This window comes from Rhinolophus hipposideros (assembly GCF_964194185.1).
Source record: "Rhinolophus hipposideros genome assembly, chromosome: 5".
NCBI lineage: Eukaryota > Metazoa > Chordata > Mammalia > Chiroptera > Rhinolophidae > Rhinolophus > Rhinolophus hipposideros.
The window spans coordinates 75,581,897-75,603,391 of record NC_138051.1 but is presented as its reverse complement, the minus strand read 5'-3'; the positions used below and the strand labels follow the sequence as shown (position 1 = coordinate 75,603,391).

Here is a 21,495-nt window from a genome sequence, read left to right as displayed (position 1 = left end):
CAGGTTAGGGAAGTTTTCTGACATTATTACCTCAAATATGTTCTCAATCCCTTGCTTCTTCTCTTCGCCTTCTGGTATTCCTATGATGCGCATGTTGTTGCGCTTGATGTTATCCCAGAGGTCTCTTAACCCATCTTCATTGTTTTTTATTTTTTTTTCTTTCTGTTGTTCAGTTTGAGTGATCTCTGCTAACTTGTCTTCTAAGTCGCTGATTCGATCCTCTGCTTCATCTAACCTGCTGGTCATTCCTTCAAGTGAGTTCTTAATTTCGGTAATTGTGTTTTTTAGTTCTAGCTGGTTGTTCGTTAAGATTTCTACATCCTTTTTTAGCTCTAACTGGTTGTTCTTTATGATTTCTATATCCTTCTTTATGTCTTCTCTAAGCTCCTTAAACATTCTTATCACCAGTGTTCTGAACTCTGTCTCTGACATGTTGGTTACCTCTGCTTCATTTGGTTCCAGTTGTGGAGGTTTCTTCTGTTCTTTTATTTGGGACATGTTTCTTTGTCTCCCCATTCTGACTGACTCTCTGTGTTTGCTTTGATGTATTAGGAAGATCCCCTAGAGCTCTTAGTTCTTGCTGGGTTATCTTATGTAGTATGTGTCTTTTATATTTGACTTGGACTACTTCGTTCTTCTCTGCATGTGCTCCACAGGAGGCTCGTGTGTTTAGTATATCGTCCTGTTCAAGAAGAACTTTGATTGCTTTTTGCTTGTGAGTAGGTGGGCTTAACTCCTAGGCCGTCTAGTTGTGAAACTTGGCTCTGCTCACCACAGGGTGTTCTGCTGGGTGAGGGTTGGCCACTTAAATGAGGTTTGGCCTCTATGGGCTCTTGTGCCTTCAGAGAATTCCCTCTGGGTGTGTGACTTGTAGGTCAAACTCGGTAGTACTCTGGTTTGGTCCAGAGTTGGCTTCTGGAAAATGTTGAATCTTGTGCCTCTTAAGCTGGGCCCTGGTAGGGCAGTTTCAGCACAAATCAAGTTACCAAGTACAACAACAACAACAACAAAGAAAACAAATCAAGTACATTCACAAATAAAATACAACCGACAATCCCCCCTCAACATAGGCAAAGATATCAAAGCAATAATGACAGAACAAAGCAAATCACTACAAGCAGAAAAAAAAAAAAAAAAAAAAAGTACCAAGCAAAGCAAAACAGAAAGCAGAACCAGTCTTGCCTTAAGCCCACCAGGTAATCTCCAGGTTGTCCTCTGCTGTGCCAAAGAGTTCCCTGCCTATTGCGCAGGCAGCGCTGGTCACCTGGTGCCCAGAGTGAAGTTGGGAGTGTAGATTTAAATGCGAGGGGCTGAGGGGTCTGGATGACAGTTTTCAGAGAGACCATGCAGTTTCTGTCCTTTCCTGCACAAATGCACGCTGAGAGTAGCTCCACCAGCCCTGTGGTCAGTATTCCTGAGTCTTAGGGCCCTCCTTCCATGGGTGACTTGTAGGTCAAACCCGGTAGTACTCTGGTTTGGTCCAGAGTTGGCTTCTGGATATGTTGAATCTTGTGCCTCTTAATCTGGGCCCTGGTAGGGCAGTTTCAGCACAAATAAAGTTACCAAGTACAACAACAACAACAACAACAACAAGGAAAACAAATCAAGTACATTCGCATGTAAAATACAACCGACAATCCCCACTCAACATAGGCAAAGATATCAAAGAAATAAAGACAGAACAAAGCAAATCACAATAAGCAAGGAAAAGAAAAAAAAAGAAGAGAAAGAAAGAAAAAAAAGAAAAAGAAAAGAAAGGAAAAAAGAGAAGAACAATGCAAAACAACACAAAACAAAACAAAAACAAAAGCAAAAAAACAAAAAAGCAAAACAAAACAAACAAACAAACAAACAAAAAAAAAAAAAATCACCAAGCAAAGCAAAACAGAAAGCAGCACCAGTCTTGGCTTAAGCCCACCAGGTAATCTCCGGGTTGTCCTCCGCTGTGCCAAAGAGTTCCCTGCCTAGTGCACAGGCAGCGCTAGTCACCTGGTGCCCAGAGTGAATTTGGGAGTGTAGATTTAAATGCGAGGGGCTGAGGGATCTGGATGACAGTTTTCAGAGAGACCATGCAGTTTCTGTTCTTTCCTGCACAAATGCACACTGAGAGTAGCTCCACCAGCCCTGTGCCCAGTACTCCTGAGTCTTAGGGCCCTCCTTCCGTGGGTGACTTGTAGGTCAAACCCGGTAGTACTCTGGTTTGGTCCAGAGTTGGCTTCTGGATATGTTGAATCTTGTGCCTCTTAAGCTGGGCCCTGGTAGGGCAGTTTCAGCACAAATAAAGTTAGCAAGTACAACAACAACAACAACAACAAAGAAAACAAATCAAGTACATTCACAAATAAAATACAACCGACAATCCCCACTCTACATAGGCAAAGATATCAAAGAAATAAAGACAGAACAAAGGAAATCACAACAAGCAGAAAAAAGAAAAAAAAAAAGAAGAGAAAGAAAGAAAAAAAAATAACATAAAATAAAAAAATAAAAAATAAAAAATAAAAATAAAAAAATAAATAAAAATAAAGACCACCAAGCAAAGCAAAACAGAAAGCAGCACCAGTCTTGGCTTAAGCCCACCAGGTGATCTCCAGGTTGTCCTCCGCTGTGCCAAAGAGTTCCCTGCCTAGTGCGCAGGCATCGCTAGTCACCTGGTGCCCAGAGTGAATTTGGGAGTGTAGATTTAAATGCGAGGGGCTGAGGGGTCTGGATGACAGTTTTCAGAGAGACCATGCAGTTTCTGTCCTTTCCTGCACAAATGCACGCTGAGAGTAGCTCCAACAGCCCTGTGCCCAGTACTCCTGAGTCTTAGGGCCCTCCTTCCAAGGATGAGTGGGAGGGGGCGGGCGGGAGATCTCTAAGCTGCTGAAAGCCGGGAGCTGCGACTGCCGCTTACTGCTGAACTCAGGGATTGCTTCCGCGGTTGCCCTTGCCCCGCCGCAGGCCAGCCAGAAAGGGTGGGGCCTGGGGATGGAGGGGTCTCCTCCCTCCCAGGCCAGCCACTCACACTCCTCCCGCAGGCCTGAAAAGGTGGTGGCTGGGGGTGTGGGAGTCTCCTCTCTCCTCGTCCAGCGAAAATCCCCTCCTCCCAGCCTCTTCCGATGGTCAGAGCCGGCTGCCAATCTTCCCAGCGCCTGAGCGCAGATGCCCCTCTGTAATCTGACACTGTTTCTCAGTTAGGGGTAGTTTGAGTCTCTGGAAGGGCGGGGGGAGGATTCGAAAAGCGCTGTGAGGGGCCCAGGTGTGGCGTCTCAGTTCTTTGTCTGCCCTAGGGCCCACGAGCTGCCCGCCCCGGCGGGAGCGATCAACTGTGGGACGCAGGGAAAGAGCTCACCTCCTGGACCCTACGCTCTCCGCCACACCCTGGGCTCCCGTGGGACTCTAGAGCCCCGGGTGCTGCCCTCCACTTTTTCTGTGAGCACGCTCCTCCCCCCCGCTCGCCCACCTAGTGCACCTCAAAGCAAACCTTCCACGAGCCTCCGTCCGACCTGGGAGCCGCGCAGCAACGCTGCACTGCCTGTGCTCCGCTTCCAGGAGTCTGCGTTCCGTAGTCCCGGCGCCCCCGGCCTCGGCTCCGCGTGGGTGGGGGTGGGGGGGCGCGCTTCCACTTCGCTGTCCCGCCTCCTCCCCTGCTTGTAATCCGCGCACACCTTCAGGCAAATTCCTCCACGAGTCTCCCCGCTGTTCTGCGTGTTCTATATCTCCCTGTGTCTTTAGAGCTGCAGTTTACCGCCGCCGCCGGCTTGATTCCACCGCGCGACCGCGCTTTTCCTCTCCGCTCCCTTCTTTCTTCCCCTGCTCGCCCAATTTGCGCAGCTTCAAGTAATCCTTACACGAGTCTCTTAGGAGTCTCTTAGCTGTTCTGCGTGATGAGCGAAGAGTTGTTTGATGGGTTATATGTCCCGTTTGTAATAAAATCCGGAGGAGAACTCAGAAAATGTGCCCCGCTGCCGCCATTCCTATGACGTCACCTTCATTTCTTTTATTGAGTTCTTCATCTCCAGAATTTTTATTTGGTTCCTTTTTAAAATTTCATACCTGTTGGTAAAATGTTCATTCTGTTCTTTGATTGTGTTTCTGAGTTCATTAAACTGCCTACCTGTGTTTTCTTGCATCTCGTTCAGTTTTTTTAGAACTGCAATCTTGAATTCTCTGTCATTTAAGTCACATATTTCTATATCTTTAAGTTCAATTTCTGGGGAGTTTTCATTTTGTTTTTGAGCTGTGTTGATACCTTGGTAATTCATGGCAACTAATGACTCTTTTCTCTTCCTGGGAATCTACAGGAGTGGGTTCTGCAGTAGGTTGATATAAAGAGGTATTTCTTTTGCTTTCCAGTATGTGTTGCTGGAATGGTTCATTTTCTCTCCCACTGCAGCCTTTTATTTTCTCTCACGCTGTAGTGTTATATTTTCTTTTGCACTGTTCTTGCTTCTCACTCAATGTGGGGTTCCCTGGAAGGTAGGTTTCTCCTCTGTGAGCAGGTCCCCTCAGTCTCAGGGTACGGCCACCATGGGAGGATGTGGAGGGCGATAGCGTTCCGAGCTTCTGAAGTCCCAGTGCTACCCTTGCAGCCCGATGCAGAGCCTGTGTATCTCCGTGGCTCTGGTTGCCCCTGCAGGGATTTGCCCTGAAAGGTGAGGGTGGGTGGGCTGTGAGAGGGGGCTGCTGCATTTGTGGCTCTGAGCAATGGCTACTACCAGCCCACAGTTGTCTTGCCCCTACAGTGCCTTCCCTTTCACCGGGATTAGTTGCGCTGTGAGTCTGTAGCTGCGGGATTGACACTGCCGTTCCCAGGGCTCTAGATATTCTGTTCTTTAATCTGACACTGCTACAGTTTCTTGAGGAGATCGCTTCTAACACTGGGAGGGTGGGGGGAGGCAACGAGGATCCACGTCTTTGTTTTCTGTTTTCAGCGTGGCAGTGAGAGCATAAACCACAGTTCTCTCCCGAGGTGTCTGCCAAACGCTGGCTTCAGCCATATTATATGCTGATCCCTCGGGCAGGACTGTGTGCCACAGGGAGTGTGCCTGCAGCCTGGATTCTTCTCTCTTCAGAGACCGCAGTGAGCTCTGGTCTGTGTCCTGTGGCCCCGTGGCTGGTGTCTCTGCACTTCCCCATTCCCTCTTGCCCCGCTTGCCCGATTTGCACACCTTCAGGTGATTGCATGTGGGGTTCGCTCAGGTGTCCCTGTGTGTTGCGCAGGGAATCCTTTGTTGAATTATAGGTGTTCAATTTGTTGTAGCTTCCCGGGGAGATTCCAAGAAGCACTCCTCACACTGTCATCTCCTTGATCCTCTATCCAGTTGCCTCTTGATGGACACTGAAGTTGCTTCCATATCTTGGCTATCTTGTAAATAGTGCTGCAGTGAACACAGGGGTACACATATTACACATGTGTTTTCAAATTACTGATTTGGATTTCTTCAGCTAAACACCCAGAGGTAGAATTGCTGGATCATAAGCCAGTTCTATTTTTAATGTTTTGAGGAACCTCCAAACTGACAAACAGCATTTTTGGGTCATTGTGTTTTCATTTTCATCTGTCTCAAAGTATCTCGATTTCTTCCTTGATGTCACTGTTAAGCCATTTGTTGTTTACTATCATGTCACGTAGGCTTCCTGTTTTTTTGTTTTTAATTTTCTTTTTTCTAATTGATTTCTCGTTTTATACTGTTATGATCAGAGAAGATCCTTGATAGGATTTCAGTCTTCTTAAATGTATTGAGATTTATTTCGTTTCTCCTTTTCTACTGTTATGATCAGAGGAGATACTTGATAGGATTTCAGCCTTCTTAAATGTATTGAGATTTGTTTCGTGGCCTAACATGTGGTCTGTCCTTGAAAATGTTCCATGTACATCTGAAAGTAATGTATATTCTTCTGCTCTTGGGTGAAATGTTCTAAAAATATTAATTATCGATGTGGGCCTCCTTGGGTTCATCTTGCTTGGGACTCTCTGTACTTCCTGGACTTGTATATCTATTTCCTTCACCAGGTTAAGGAACTTTTCAGTCGCTACTTCTTCAAATAGGTTCTCAATCCCTTGTTCTCTCTTTCTTCTGTTTCTGGTACCCCTATGATGTGAATGTTATTACACTTGATGTTGTCTCAGAGTTCCCTTAAACTATCCTCAATTTGTTTGCGTTGTCTCTTTTTTTTTTTTTTTTTTTGTTTTTTAGAATTTTCTTTTTTTTATTGGGGATGGGGAACAGGACTTCATTGGGAAACAGTGTGTCCTATGGGACTTTTGCAAATCAAGTTGTTGTCCTTCCAATCTTAGTTGTGGAGGGCGCAGCTCAGCTCCAAGTCCAGTTGCCGTTGTTAGCTGCAGGGGACGCAGCCCACATCCCTTGCGTGAGTCGAACCGGCAACCTTGTGGTGGAGAGCCCGCTCTCCAACCAACTGAGCCATCTGGCCAGCTGGGAGCTGAGCGGCAGCTCATTGACTTCATTGTCATTGCAGAGGGCACAGCTGGCTGGCCCACGTGAGAATCGAACCGGCAGCCCCATTGCCGCAAGCTCACGCTCTATCCAACTGAGCCAGCCGTCCTCCCCTCTCTTTTCTTTTTGATGTTCTTATTGGGTGTTTTCTGATTTGTGTTCCAAATGAATGATTCGATCCTCTGCTTCATGTAATCTGCTGTTGATTCCTTCTAATGTAGTTTTCATTTCAGTGATGGTATTCATTTCTGATTCTTTTTTGTGGTTTCTGTGTCCCTTTGTATGCTGACTGTTTCTAGTTGAAGTTCTCAGTAAGATCTTTGAGCATCCTTATAAGCAGTGTTTTGAACTCTATTTCTGGGTGGTTGGTTGCCTCCATTTCATTTAGTTCTACTTCTGAAGTTTTCTCCTGTACTTTCATTTGGGACGTGTTTTTGTTTCTGTTCACTTTGGCTGCCTCTGTGTTTGTTTCTATGTATTAGGTAGATCTGCTAGGTCTCCCAGTCTTGCCAGGGTGGCCTTATGTAGCAGGTAGGTTGTCCAGTAGAGCTCGGTGACACAGTTTCCCTGATCACCTGAGCCAGGTGCTCCAGGAGTGTCCCATGTGTTGGTTGTGTGTGCCCTCCTGTTGTAGTTGTTCCTTGATTGATGTTGGCATGTCAGTGGGTGGGACTGACCCTCAGGCTGACTGGCTGTGTGGATTGGCCACAATCAAATCGTATGAGCTCCTATGCAGGTCTGACCCCATGGAACATGATTCACCCCAGCGGGCTCTGATGCTTTCAAGACCAGCTTTGGGTATGCCACTTGTGGGGCTAATTGGGTGGTGCTCTGTTGTGATTTAAGCTGGCCACTGAGTATGTTGGTTCTGGGGCCTCTTGGGAGGGCCTCTGGTGCAGGCCAAGTTGCGCTGCTGTTTATGACCAGCCTGGGGCTACCTGGTAGGAGCTACAAAGCAATTCGAGCTTCCTTTGCTGGACCCGGAGGTGCATTGGAGAGGTCATGCTGTGAACCAGATCTGGCTGCCATTAGTACCTAGCCTGTGGCAGCTCACCAAAAATGACAGGACACCCCGAGACCTGACCTAACCCTGCCATCAACCCTGATCTACAAAGACAGCCACCACTGAGGCCCCAATGATGACTGCTTTCCTCTGACTGACTACTTATGTATTTCGTATGCTTGAGTGAAGACATTGTCCTCTAGGACTGCCAGAGACACCGGGTCAGCAGTGGTTTCTCTGGCCTTTGTAATAAATCCGTTGTAACCTGCCTGCTTCCCTGAATATCCTGACCCTCAAATTTACTTGTCTGCCAAAGTAGTTCTAGCATCTCCACCTCAATTGTTGTCGTCCATCAGCATTTCAAATCTTCCAAGATGCAATAATTCCAGTAGTACGTTAGGATAAGCTCTGGACATGTTTGCAATGATGTTAAATCCTGAGCACCTCTTTCTTAAAATGCTTTCCCCTGTATCATCTTATGTTCTATTTCTCCTGATAAAGTATCCCAGAATCTATTCCTACGTATATTTTCTTAGCTTGTGATGGCGTTTACTAGGCAGCTCCCAAAGCTCTCTTGACCAGTGATCCAGTTCCTCTCCTACTAATAATGGTACTAACCATTAAAAAGATCATACACCATGATCAAGTGGGATTCATCCCTGGTATGCAGGGGTGGTTCAACATCCGCAAATCAATTAATGTGATACACCACATTAACAAAATGAAAAATAAGAATCACATGATCATATCAATAGATGCAGAAAAAGCATTTGATAAAATACAGCAACCTTTTATGATAAAAACCCTTAAGAAAGTGGGAATAGAGGGATCATATCTTAACATAATAAAGGCCATATATGACAAACCCACAGCTAACATCATACTCAATGGGGAAAAGCTAAATCCATTCCCCCTAAGATCAGGAACAAGACAAGGTTGCCCACTTTCTTCACTTCTATTCAACATAGTGCTGGAAGTTCTAGCCACAGCAATCAGACAAGAGAAAGAAATAACAGGCATCCAAATTGGTAAGGAGGAAGTAAAATTATCATTATATGCAGATGATATGATACTATATAGAGAGAACCCTAAAGACTCCACCAAGAAACTATTAGAACTGATAGATGAATTTAGTAAAGTAGCAGGCTATAAAATTAATATTCGGAAATCAGTTGCATTTGTATATAGCAATGATAAAATAGCAGAAGGAGAAATTAAAAAAACAATTCCATTTACAATTGCTCCAAAGACTATAAAATATCTGGGAATAAATCTAACCAAAGATGTAAAGGATCTGTACTCAGAAAATTATACAACACTGAAGAAAGAAATGAAAGAAGACATAAATAGATGGAAACACACTCCATGTTCATGGATAGGAAGAATTAATATAGTTAAAATGTCCATACTGCCTAAGGCAATATACATATTCAACGCAATTCCTATCAAACTACCAACGACGTTTTTCACAGAAATAGAACATATAATCCTAAAATTTATATGGGAACATAAAAGACCCCGGATAGCCTCAGCAATCTTGAGAAATAAGAACAAAGTGGGAGGTATAACGATACCTGATTTCAAACTATACTACAAGGCTACAGTAATCAAAACAGCATGGTACTGGCATAAAAATAGACACATAGATCAATGGAACAGAATAGAGAGTCCAGACGTAAATCCATGCCTATATGCCCATCTAATCTACGACAATGGAAGCAAGAATGTACGATGGGGTAAAGACAGTCTGTTTAATAAGTGGTGTTGGGAAACCTGGACAGACACATGCAAGAAAATGAAGCTGGACCACCTCCTTACACCATATACAAAAACAAATTCAAAATGGCTTAAAGACTTAAATGTAAGATCTGAAACCATAAAATATCTTGAAGAAAATATAGGAAGAAACTTCATGGACATTACCCGGAGTAAGATTTTCACTGATATATCCCCTCGCGCGAGCGAAGTAAGAGAAAAAATAAACATGTGGGATTACATCAAACTAAAAAGTTTTTTCACAGCAAAGGAAACCATCAATAAAACAAAAAGGGATCCTACTGTATGGGAAAAGATATTTGCCAATGATATATCTGATAAGGGATTAATATCACAAATCTATAAAAAACTTACTCAACTCAACTCCAAAAAAACAAACAACCCAATTAAAAAATGGGCAGAGGACTTGAGGAGACATTTTTCTAAAAAGGACATACAGAAGGCAAGAAGACATATGAAGAAATGCTCAACCTCACTAACCATCGGAGAAATGCAAATAAAAACCACAATGAGATACCACCTCACTCCAGTCAAAATGGCTATCATCAATAAATCAACAAACAACAAATGCTGGCGCGGATGTGGAGAAGAGGGAACGCTAGTGCACTGTTGGTGGGATTGCAGATTAGTGCAGCCACTGTGGAAAACAGTATGGAGGTATCTCAGGAATCTGAAAATGGAACTACCCTATGATCCAGTAATTCCACTCCTAGGCATCTACCCGGAGAAATCCAAAACTCCAATTCAAAAATCTGTATGCACTCCTATGTTTATTGCAGCACTTTACACAATAGCCAAGATATGGAAACAACCGAAATGCCCATCGGTAGATGACTGGATTAAGAAGCTGTGGTACATTTATACAATGGAGTATTATGCAGCCATAAAGAAGAAAGAAATCTTATCATTTGCAGCAACATGGATGGATCTAGAGAACATTATGTTAAGCGAAATAAGTCAGAAAGAGAAAGACAAGTACCATATGATCTTACTTATATGTGGAATCTAAAGAAAAGAATATGTGAATGAACTAATCAGAAACAGTTTTGGGGACACAAAGAAAAAACCGAGAGTTGTTAGATGGGTGGGGGGGTGGGTTGGGGATAAGGGGAAAGGTGAAGGGATTTGGAAGCAGCTGGTAACCACAAGATGGCCTCAGGGTTTTTTGAAAATTAATTTGGGGAAGGTATTCAATAATGTTGTAAAGATTTTGTTGGGTATTCAATGGACATGCGTCCTATTTGGGAGACCACATCAGGGATACTGTGGATACCTGATCATGGCATTGTACACCAGAAGCTAAACATTAATGAATGCCAACTATAATTTTATATATATAATGTGATGGCTCAGTGTGAGGTCGGAGGGATAGTGGATGGGGGGAAGAGGGTTCACAGTGCGAGGGATATAAATGATGAACGTCTAAGTATTACCTTGTCTTGTACTCCTGAAACTAATAAATAAATTAAAATAAATAAATAAATAAAATAAAATAAATAAAATACATTAAACACAAAAAAACAAAAAAAATAAAATAAAATACATTAAACACACACACACAAAAAATAATGGTACTAACCCTAGTTAGTGGTCTAGATGCAATGAGAGGAAGTTAAGAACAGATCTTCAGGAAGATCTTCAGCATAATCTTTGGTGAAACAGGGTCTCCAGGTCATGAGAGGCTTCTGTCTTCTAGCAAAGGGTAAGAAACAAGTTCTGGTGGTCCAAGGTGTTCATGAGAATCTCAAATTCAAATTTTCAAATGCATCCACTCAACTGTCCTCATCCAAAATCTCAGGATAGCACTTCTTCCCTAATAGGACCTCTGATTTTTACATAGGAAACATACTAGAGCTCTGAATTCAGCAATCTTTATAATCCTGCATATTGATGAGAAATCTTGGGTGTAATTTTCAACACGGTCTATAGGATGAGATTCTCTTCAAACGTTGTCATAGAGATCTTACGACCTTCACACCATGCCTGAGTTATTTGACCCGAGCCTCTCATTTTCTTTCTTCACGGCTTCTTCACCAGTTAACTAACTTCATCATTCTCATATTCCTAATTCAAACACGAGAGCTATTGTATAATCCAGGGCAGCACTTCCATGTGGACCTCATCCTAACGCACCACAAGTGAGTCTTAGCTTCTGGTGGTGCAGCGAGTCTTCCGGCTGCACTATGAGTCCTAGTTGCCATTTGACAATTCACTGACCCAGTTCTAGAACCTCACATCCTATGGATGTGCTTTTTAAGGATCACTTCTGGTCCCAACGGTCCCTGACCCTGAGGCCCTGAGACAGGATTTATCTGTGACGAGTTTATTTAGGATATAATTTCAAGATGTGAGTGCATGGTGAAGGAGTAGGAAACTGAGACAGGAAATGGTTAAAAGCAAATCAGGCGTAGACTCACGGGTGAGTGACCATGTGAGTAACCAGGATTCGATTCTAAGGTGGCCTGAGAGACACTGTCAGATACCTCAGAATTGTCCTCTGAGGACAGAGGAACCTCTGAGATGTATTCACAAAACACCTCTTGTTGGTTAAGAATTGCTTCCAGATGTATTCACTCCCTCTGGCTCCCAGCCCGTTCCATGAGTGGGCTGAGCACACTCCTATAAAGTAGAAAGCCATTGGTGTATGTAGGAATTGTCACCCGTACAACGGAAGATACATTGGCATTTAATCCTTACCCCAGCATCTGTTTTCTAGGGAACCTGGCTTCAGTAGATGCCGATGGTTCACCGTACACCCCTCCCCCCACCGTCCAACCTGAGTTCACTGGCAGCTGCAGTAGACAGTGTCCATTCCTACTTCAAGTGTTGAATCTCCCTTCTTTTCCTGACAGCTTTCTCCTTCCCCAAGGAGGAATACTCCGAGTTGGTTTCTCATAAATTCTTAGAGTCCACGGAGGCTGACGCCTGTAGCCCACAGGGGAAACTTGCTCATTAATATGCTCTTGTTGTGTGCTTCCAAAATAAACCAGTCCCATTTAAATCCTGGAGTCAGTATCTGCTTTTTGGGGAATCCAAATTAAGACAATAGGTAAGACTATGCTTTTCATAAGGGGGCTAATTCTACAAAATTTTTAAAAATATAAAACCCGGTATCAAATAATATTAGATTGATATATTTGACAGTAATCAAATTTAGCTTAAAAAAAAGCCAAACGAATTTCAAAAGAGAACCGATAATTGGAGCAGCTGCCTTTTGTCTCCACACGGACATAGACACTTAAAACACGTGCATCTTTATCCCAGTTTAATCAGATTGTATTCTTGATTCCCGTCTCCCTGTTTCTATGGCTCCACTAGACATCCTTTTCTTCTTTCTATCCCTTGCTGGTACATTGTGAGACTCCTCATCTATTCGTAGAGTGCCTCAAAGGGATATCCATAAAATGACAGGAACACAAAAGTAGAGCCCATAACATTTCACAAGGAAATGCTTTTCCAAAGATATGATGTTTGAGCTCTATTGAGAGTAAAATTGGAGTCTTCTACGGCAGGGGTGGAGTGGGTGTGGGGGGGAGGGTGGTAAACAGCGTTTTGGGAATAGGATTTGCCTGTACAGGTGTGTAGTCGCAAGACACAGCAAGTATATTCAAAACAGAAAATAGGCAGAGGATACCAAGTGTGCAAAGCGTAATGGAAAATGATATCAAAAATGTTGCTTGACTCAGTTTACAAAGCGTGGCATTCAGAAGTTATGGACCATATAGAGAGGTTATCTGATTAGATACGCGTTTTCAAGAGACACGATTTCCAAAAACACTGAGAATAGACTGAGGAGAAGACAAACTGGGGACACAGAGACTGACGAAGGGCAAGTACCAAAGGGATCATTATAAATACACATATTTTAAGGTTTCGGTGTTCAATTTTGAGCAAGAGCTACGATAGTTTTAAAAACAGGAGGAAGGTTTATTTTTACTTTTCCTAATAAATTTCATGCAATTAATAATTCATTTATATTAATTACTTCATTCAAATATTTATTGTGTAGTAGGCAATGTTCTCGGTATTGGATACAACAGTGAGCACAACAGATGAAAAGAACCCTGCCCTCACGGGAAGTATGTTCTGGCATTCAAAGAAAATACTCCAAGAGGATATCCAAACTGCCAAATCAAGGCAAATAGCGCAGACAAACCTGGCTAGAAAGCACAGAGGGAACAGGGTCAGGAGTTTTCTTTAAACAAACATCCGTTTGGTTACATCTGGACAGGAAATTTTCTCTTTTTTTTTTTCCTTTTTTCTTTTGGTTACCAAAGAAATCCAAGAGGTTCGTAGGGACAAGCAATATTATCATCTTCCTTTTCAGGATGTTAGAAAATTTAAGTAATTTTCCCAATTTCGTTACATCTTTTGATAGCAGTAGACGATGTCACTGCAGGGAATCCCATCCCGCACATACCCGTCTTCTGGGCACTGATGAGATGTCCCATTGCATCACTCTGGAAGGTCATGTTCATGACCTGATGTCTACAGAGTTGCCCCGGTGTCATGAATTTGTGGTCTTGGTTTGTCCTGTGCTTATCATTGGGAAGATATTTCCGTGATTCCAAATTCCAATCCCAATCAAAGTCAGTACCCAACTGCTGATAAATGGAATCCACTATGGAGACAACAAGAAATGTATCGTCTGCACCTTTGAGAAGTTACTTTGGGAGTAAGTAAAGAGAGGCCAGACTCACCCTGGGTACTCCTCATATGTCCGTCTCCTGCCTTTCCCATGAGTCACATCTGCGCTCAAGAAACACAAGGAGGACTAATTCAGAGGGAAAATGGAGCTTTATTTGCCGCTTACGACAATGAACAGTAGTTGGGAAGATGTTAGGAATTACATTTGCTTGATGGCAATGTTTGTCATACTGACAAAAGGAAGGTCTGTTAATTTTTCTGTAAACTGTCAGAAATGTGCTCAGTTTCACCCATGTCAGATTTCTACCTCCAAGAAACTAAAAGTTAATAATGCATAGGCCATTAAATTAGAAGCATTTTGTTAATCTGAAGGGTGAGCCTTGGTCTCCTAGAGAGCAAAATGTTTTTGAAGGTACATAAATGCAGTTGCCAACAGTAAAAGAAAAATAGACAAACTGAGAATTATAACGAGTGGAAAGAAAACTCTTCTGGCAGGTGCCGGGCCACTGTCAACGCTACCTCCGTCGCCTCTGTGCAGGCAGTAGGGTGGGGACCACCCATCACCACAGTGGCAGTGATGTTTATTATTGCAGACCCCCTTCATGTTGCAGGTCTCAGGCAGGCAGACTTGTGACAGGAGAGAGAGACTGACACATTTCTTGTGTATGCAGATCTTTCTTGAACCACACACAGTGCCATCTTTCACTTCACCAACCTGAGGTGTGTGCATCCCTAAATGGTAACCGATACCCCAGCAGGAGACACCATTGATGTGAGTATGCTGCAAAGCAGAGTGATCTCTCAGATGGGGAATGTCTCCCACATTCTCACACTGAACTCTCCCACAAAAGGTATCTAAGGTATTGCATTTTAGGTATGCCGTGCCATTTATACCACAGTGGCCAAAACGGTTTCCCCGGGAGTTGATTTCTTTATAGCAATTCTGAGACGCACTCCTTGCACCTTCACCAAAAATCTCCCTGCACTGTTTGTCATGATTATTACATCTCTTTTGATAGCAGTAGGCATTGTCACTGCAGGGAATCCCATCTTGCACATATCCATCTTCTGGGCACTGATGGGATGTCCCATTGCACCACTCTGGAAGGTCACATTCATTGACCTGATGTCTACAGAGTTCCCCCGATGGCATGAACTTGCAGTCTCTGCAACAAAGTCCAAAAGCACAGGCAGCCCCAGGCTTCAGAGTGCAGCTCAACAGACAACAGGGATCTTGTTCACACTGCTTTGTAGATCCACAGTCACATTCCTCTTCCCCTTCAACCACACCGTTCCCACAGCGCTTCAGCGTGAGGACTTTCCCGAGACTGGGAGGAGTGTGCAGACACCACCCCTGGTTTAAAGTGGTCTTTGTAAAATCTGCATAACTACAGTTGGTGAAGCTCTCTGCTGGCCCTCTGACAGCATTCATGATGCAACCACTTTGCCCACACAAACAGAATTCTTCATCATGCCTCATCCCCAAAGTATGACCTAACTCATGGGCCACGGTGAGGGCAAAAAGAGACCAGGGGTCTCCTTGGAAATTGTTAACTCCACAATCAATAGGCGGACGACATATTCCGGCAACGTAGGCTATCCCAAGTGTACTTATAAGTGGATTTTTAATGAAAATATGTGCAGCGTCATACTGTAGCCGGGAAAGACTGATGTGTTTCCACTGAGCAAAATCCTCCAGAACCTGCTCTATGCTTATCATTCGGAAAACATTTCCGTGATTCCAAATCTCCATCCCAATCAAAATCACATAAGTGCCCAACTGCTGATAAATGGAATCCACTATGTTGACAACAAGAAATACATCCTCCTGCACCATTGAGAAGTTACTTTGGGAGTAAGTGAAGAAATTTTGATCTACCACGACAACCAGCTCCAGAAACCATGAGTGAGTCCACCGGTTATCAGTAGAATTTTGTCTCAGAGTCGTTTCCTTAGCCTCTTCAAATTGTAACTGCTGGCGTGCTATTTCCTTCTTTGTTAAGCCACATCTAATAGGTGGGAATGGTGTCTCACTGGTGTTGATCTTATAAACCCAGTGTTCAAATATAGTAGAGTGCGTGATGGGCTCGATTTCATAAGCAAGGTCATTTATCTGTAGCATTCCTCGAAAGCCCCCAGAACAGGTACTGAGGGCAACCAGGGACTCGGGGACCCCCTCCACATAACCATGATAGAAGCAGTCGTCAGGAACAAAAGCCTGATCCTCATGGAGGGCACGCTGGTCCGTGTAGGTGAACACCGAGAGGTGTCTGGAGACCAAGAGCTTCTTGACCCTCAAGTGGACAATATGTCTCCATCCCCCAAACTGAATGCTGTAGGAGAGCCAGCCTGGGGCCTTTGCACCTCTGCCCCTGCTGGTCACCTTCAAGGGGATCACCACTTCTGGGGAGCTGAGGTGATGGGAGGGCCTACCCTGGGAGAGGCCAGAAGGGGACAGAGACACCCCAAGCCAGAGCAGCAGAAGAACAAGTTTCACTGACACTCGGGCCTCACCAGCTACCGTTATGGAGTCATCTATCCAGAGCAAAAGAGTGTGAGGCCCTGCTGCTCTGACCCCTCCCTCTGAGCTGCTCATTGTGTAGATCTGACCTTTTAGGAGCTGAGTCCTGGCAGAATTGTCCATTAGAGCTGCGGTGCTGAAATTGAAAATAAAAAGAAGCGTAGGGAAGGTGGTGGGATTGGGTAAGGAAAATGGGAGAGAGAAAGAAGTTAGTGGAGAAAAAAGTGATTTTGAGTCACGATAGTGCTTTGGATGTGCTTTCACCAGATGGGGGTGGGAAGTTAGAGGGTTACGTATAAGACAGTATTGGTCATATGTTGATAATTATCAAAGTTAGATGATAGGTACTTGGATTTTCATTTAATCTGGAAAGGCTTGCATTAAGAGATATGAAAATGAAGATGCCTGACCCTCTACCAATAATCTGGACACTGAATCCATTCCTAGTCAATACTTCCTTTCCCCTGATTCACATTCCTCTATATCATACTTTTTTACAGAGCTTTCTATACCTACTTACCTTATTGAACTTGAGCTTCAACAGAATTTACTGCTTTCCCTAAAGTTCACCCAATACTCAGAAGCCCTGTGTACCTCACGGTCCAGAGGCGGGGGTTCCCATTCTTCACAGCCCACAAAGTCGTTTCCGAATCATTCATCCTGCTACATTTGACTGTGCAGATTTTCAAGCTTTCTTTCTTAGTCTTCCACTAACCACTCCCTATCATTCTTCTATAAACTGAAAAGCCTTTGACACCTGACTGACAGACTTACTCTTCACCGAATATCCTACCTTCATCATGAAAACGGATAGGAAGCATATAAACAACTCATCTGAAAACCAGAAGGGGTTTTCATCGTTTTGTAAACCTGTCCAATTCATCTTCAATGAACTTTAGATTACCCACCCACAGTTACAATATATACCTTTTTCATCACCAAGCAAAACAAGACCATTTCTTACATCCTAAGCAATTGACCAGTAATGTTAATCCTTCCAGTTTCCCTTACTGTTGCTGTGCCTATTTCTGAAACTCAAAGACCCACATACCTTTTTGTCTTTCATTATCTGCCATTACTCTGAATCTCATGCCCCTGTCTTCAATTCCATTCCATTTCAGACTAGACAATCTGGTTTGGTTCTTTTTGTTTTGCTTTTTTTGTTTTTTGCTTAAACCACCTTATGCCAAAACCTTTAGCTTCCTAAAGCTCAACTATAACACTAATTTGCAAGACAAATAAACCAGCAAACAAAACTGGATTCATTCTGCCACATGCTTTACCCACTTCTTCATCACAACTATCCTACACCGCTTTGGTGGTGGGGGGCGGGGCGGGGCGGGGCGGTAGAATCTCCAAACAATGTGTCTGTGAAAATCTTAAAAAAGTCACGAACAGTGGGAACTGGAAAGGTTTGTGTTGGCTCCCCATCCTGAGGGATGGAGGCAGGAAGTCAGCTGATATTTCAAACGCTCCTATGTCTTACTGCTGTTCATTCATTCTCCTGGACATTACGCATCCCTAATATTCTGAAATTCCTCATTTTTGTATAGTGTCAGTAGTCAGTACATTCTGGTTGCCTTTCAATCACAGAGTTAAATAGTTAACCAAATACACTCTGTCTTTTCCTTTCTAACGTACAGCATTCAAGTTTATAACTTACCCTAGATTTGCTATGTGGGTGCTGGTAGGTGGAGAGGATTTATTTCAGATATACTGAGTTAATCCGCTTAGAGAGCGTGGATCCATCTGAGCACATTCCATTGCTAATGGATAGGCACTTTATTCCAGGTGCAAGTGGCTGACAAGAGAAAAGCAAAGTTCATAGACAAAGTGAACTATGGTAAAAAACGTCCAAGGACAGAGATCTCTAAATTGGGTAAAATTCTAACTTCTTGATTTACTCTCTGTATCTCTTTTGCTATGTTTGTTACTTATCATGGAGTGATAGTTGTGGATGAGAGGGTGGAAAGTTGAAAGGGCTAACAAAAATATAGTGTGAGGAAGGCTGATAAGCTATATAAATGATGTCCCCTTATTTTTCTTAGTGCTCATGTTGAGAGCAGGCAAGAATAGGAAAATGCTTCAAAGAATCTTTGAACCACACTTTTTGCCTTCGTTAAGTTATTCCTAGGACCCCAGAGACCCAAACTCCTAAAGGAACATCAATCTACTGTCAACATTAAAAAGTGGGGCCATTAAAAATCCGTATGCTCTAACATTATTCCAATCTTGAAGTAGGTTTTATCAACTCTTTTCTTTTCTCACAGCTATTTCAAATTCCTCAAGACCTCTACATACCCCATCTCTCCTTATTCTATCATGCTCAAATGTACTGTTTTCCCTTCTGTCTCTCACTAATATTGACTCATTAGCAAGTCATGAAATCTGTTTAATGGATCATGAACTGCAGATTTTTCTTTAAGGAAATCGAATAAAAATATCAACAGGACATTCTTACAAATTCCTCAGTAATTCTTACACATATAGTGCCAAACTGGGGGGGACGGCGATGGTATTTGAGTGTGTGTGGCGACTGGGGCACAATATAAAATGGATTTCTTATCCTGGAACATGGTAAAAAAAACCTATATCAATAAGTGATGGCAAATTCCAAGACAAAATGATTTCTAGGATTTTCACCATTGCAAACCTATCTGAATTCATGCCCATTTCTACCTCTCTTCTACCCCAGTCCACATCCCAGTTTCACTGGAAAAGTGATCCTCCCCCAGATTCAGATTGTAGCTCCTCGTATTCCGTTCCTAGATCACATCTCCTACCTACTAGAGGACTGATCCTGTCAATTTTCCCTATTCTCAACTATGTTTTCTCCTATTTTACCTGTTCTTAACTGGCAGTTAGGGTAAGCAGTTCATTCTGGTCTGCCCAGGACTGTACTGATTCCTGGTTTTTAAACTGCAAGCCTTGCATCCCAGCAACCTCTTCAGTCCTTAATGGTCACCAGAGGGTAAAGGGGACGGGCAGATGAGGGTAAATGGGGTCAAATATATGGTGATGGAAGGAGAACTGACTGGGTAGTGAACATGCAATGTGGTATATACAGGTGATATAATACAGAATTGTACACTTGAAACCTATGTAACTTGACTAACCATTGTCACCCTAATAAACTTTAAAAAACATTGGAACAGTTAGTCACCCTACCTGTGACACCTTATCGCACGCATACTCAAGTCTGTCCCATCTTTAGAAAGGAAAACAAAACAAAACTGAAGGAACTTCACATTATCCAACATACGATTCTGGCTACCAACTTATACATAGAGCCAAACTTGATAAATGACTTATCAACAGAAGAAACAGTAGATGCCATGGCCTTTTCTTTCCAGATGGTTTGTACTACACTTACCAATGGAGAAAGATTGGTGGTTGAGACTCACATAACAAAGGGAAGCCTAAGCCCACCCCCTTTTGTCTCTCCAGTGATGAAGTTCTAGATTTAACCGCTTAGCAACAAGATCTTTCCGTTGTCCAGAAACAACAACTGGCTCTCAAGGATGTCTTGCTCCAGCTCCACCATTTCTATAGAACTTTATGTGTGACTTCAATATAATTGGAATTGGATAGCCTCCTCAACTCCATTCTGTGTCTCCCTACAGTGTGGCTTAAATTCTGCTTCAAAATTTTGCTGATGCTATTGCATTGGGCCACACTGTTAATCGCTTTTCACTATTGGACTAAATTATAATAACTTTCTAGGTTAAGATCAAATTCTACATCCAGCATGAAATCTTTTTAAAAAATCAAGACAACTGTGATATTCTGTAACTTGCTTTATAATTACCACGTTCAATAGATTTTTGTATTATACAATTTGTAATCTTGCTATTTTGTTTTATATACAAGTTTAAAAATTGCATTGCCCCTTAAACGAAGATGTTTTTGAGAAAAATATGCTCATAATTGTTTGGTCGAGAATTTATAGTATAGTGTTTGGCAAAAATACTTATCGTTAAGATTTGAACTGTGTGAATATTGCATATGATAAAAGCTAATTCAGTAAAATATTAACTCTAACTCTGGATAGATTCTGTTTTAAAGTGTTCATGGCTGATGAGCCTTGCCACCTCCTAATTTAACTAGTAGATTCAGAGCTGTGTGAGATAACTGTCATTGGGAGGCATTTTTAACGGCAGTCTCTTTTATTTCCTCTCAGAAAAAGTTTCTTCTGTCCATGCTGGTTTTCTGAGAAATCTGTTTGGAAGGTTTCGTTTCATAAAGTATTTTTTTCATACAAGCAGAACTTAGAGACACCTCTTTCCTAAGACTAGGAGATTTGGGAAAAAAAAAAAAAGGTCTTTCTGCAGCTAAACTCGGTGGACAAAATCTAGTATACCAGAGATGATTAACAATGAAGAAAACATAACCCAAGAAATGAGAGAATGGGAAACTACAGAGCTCAATGCTGAAAAAGTTTTAGTAGCAAGCCAGTAGCACCAGTAAGAAGAGGAAAGAAACTCAATCTAGGAAAATAGATAACTGAGAAAGACTGAAGTGCCTACTCCCCATCGGACACTATCCTGAGAGATCTAAAGGTGGGAAAAGATTGAAATCTTCCAAAAGCAGTTTGGGCTTGTTTTCTCTTGCCTTAAGAAGGAATAATATTTGTTTCTTTTTAAAATAGCATTAAGGATTTTTGGCTCCAGAAAAGAGAGTAAACACTCTTATCCCTATTGCTCCTGCTCAATACAGGTTAAATCACTGTATTTTATATACAAAACAAACACAAGAACGTTCAAAAATGTGGAGCAAAGAATACAGACCAGCTAGGGACATTTGGACTTAAGTAACAACATGGTGGTGATTTCTCTGCATTTTGCTTTACTCTCATTGCAGTCTGGAGAAGCCTGCAACCCTGAAATGCAATAGACAGATTTTCAAAAGGCTCCAAGACAAGTTTTCTCTCTCTACTCAAAGGACCAAGAAATGAACAGCCTGATAAGACTGAAACCTTTTAGAAAATCACTGTCCTACTCTAGTGAAATGTGCTGGGAAAAATTGTAGCGCCACATGCATCTTTACCAGCAAAGGCCACCTGGAAGGCTTAGACTTCCCATCTCACCCTGTTCTAATGAGGTGTC

General features: G+C 42.7%; 1 protein-coding gene across 1 annotated transcript; it reads right to left on the bottom strand.

The window, feature by feature from the left end:
• Positions 1-14,257: 14,257 nt before the first annotated feature.
• Positions 14,258-16,465, bottom strand: LOC308497905 (disintegrin and metalloproteinase domain-containing protein 21-like; the record flags this gene model as incomplete). Its single annotated transcript, XM_081048982.1, has 1 exon — positions 14,258-16,465. One exon carries the CDS (start codon positions 16,463-16,465, stop codon positions 14,258-14,260), a length of 2,208 nt encoding a protein of 735 aa, XP_080905108.1.
• Positions 16,466-21,495: the final 5,030 nt, after the last annotated feature.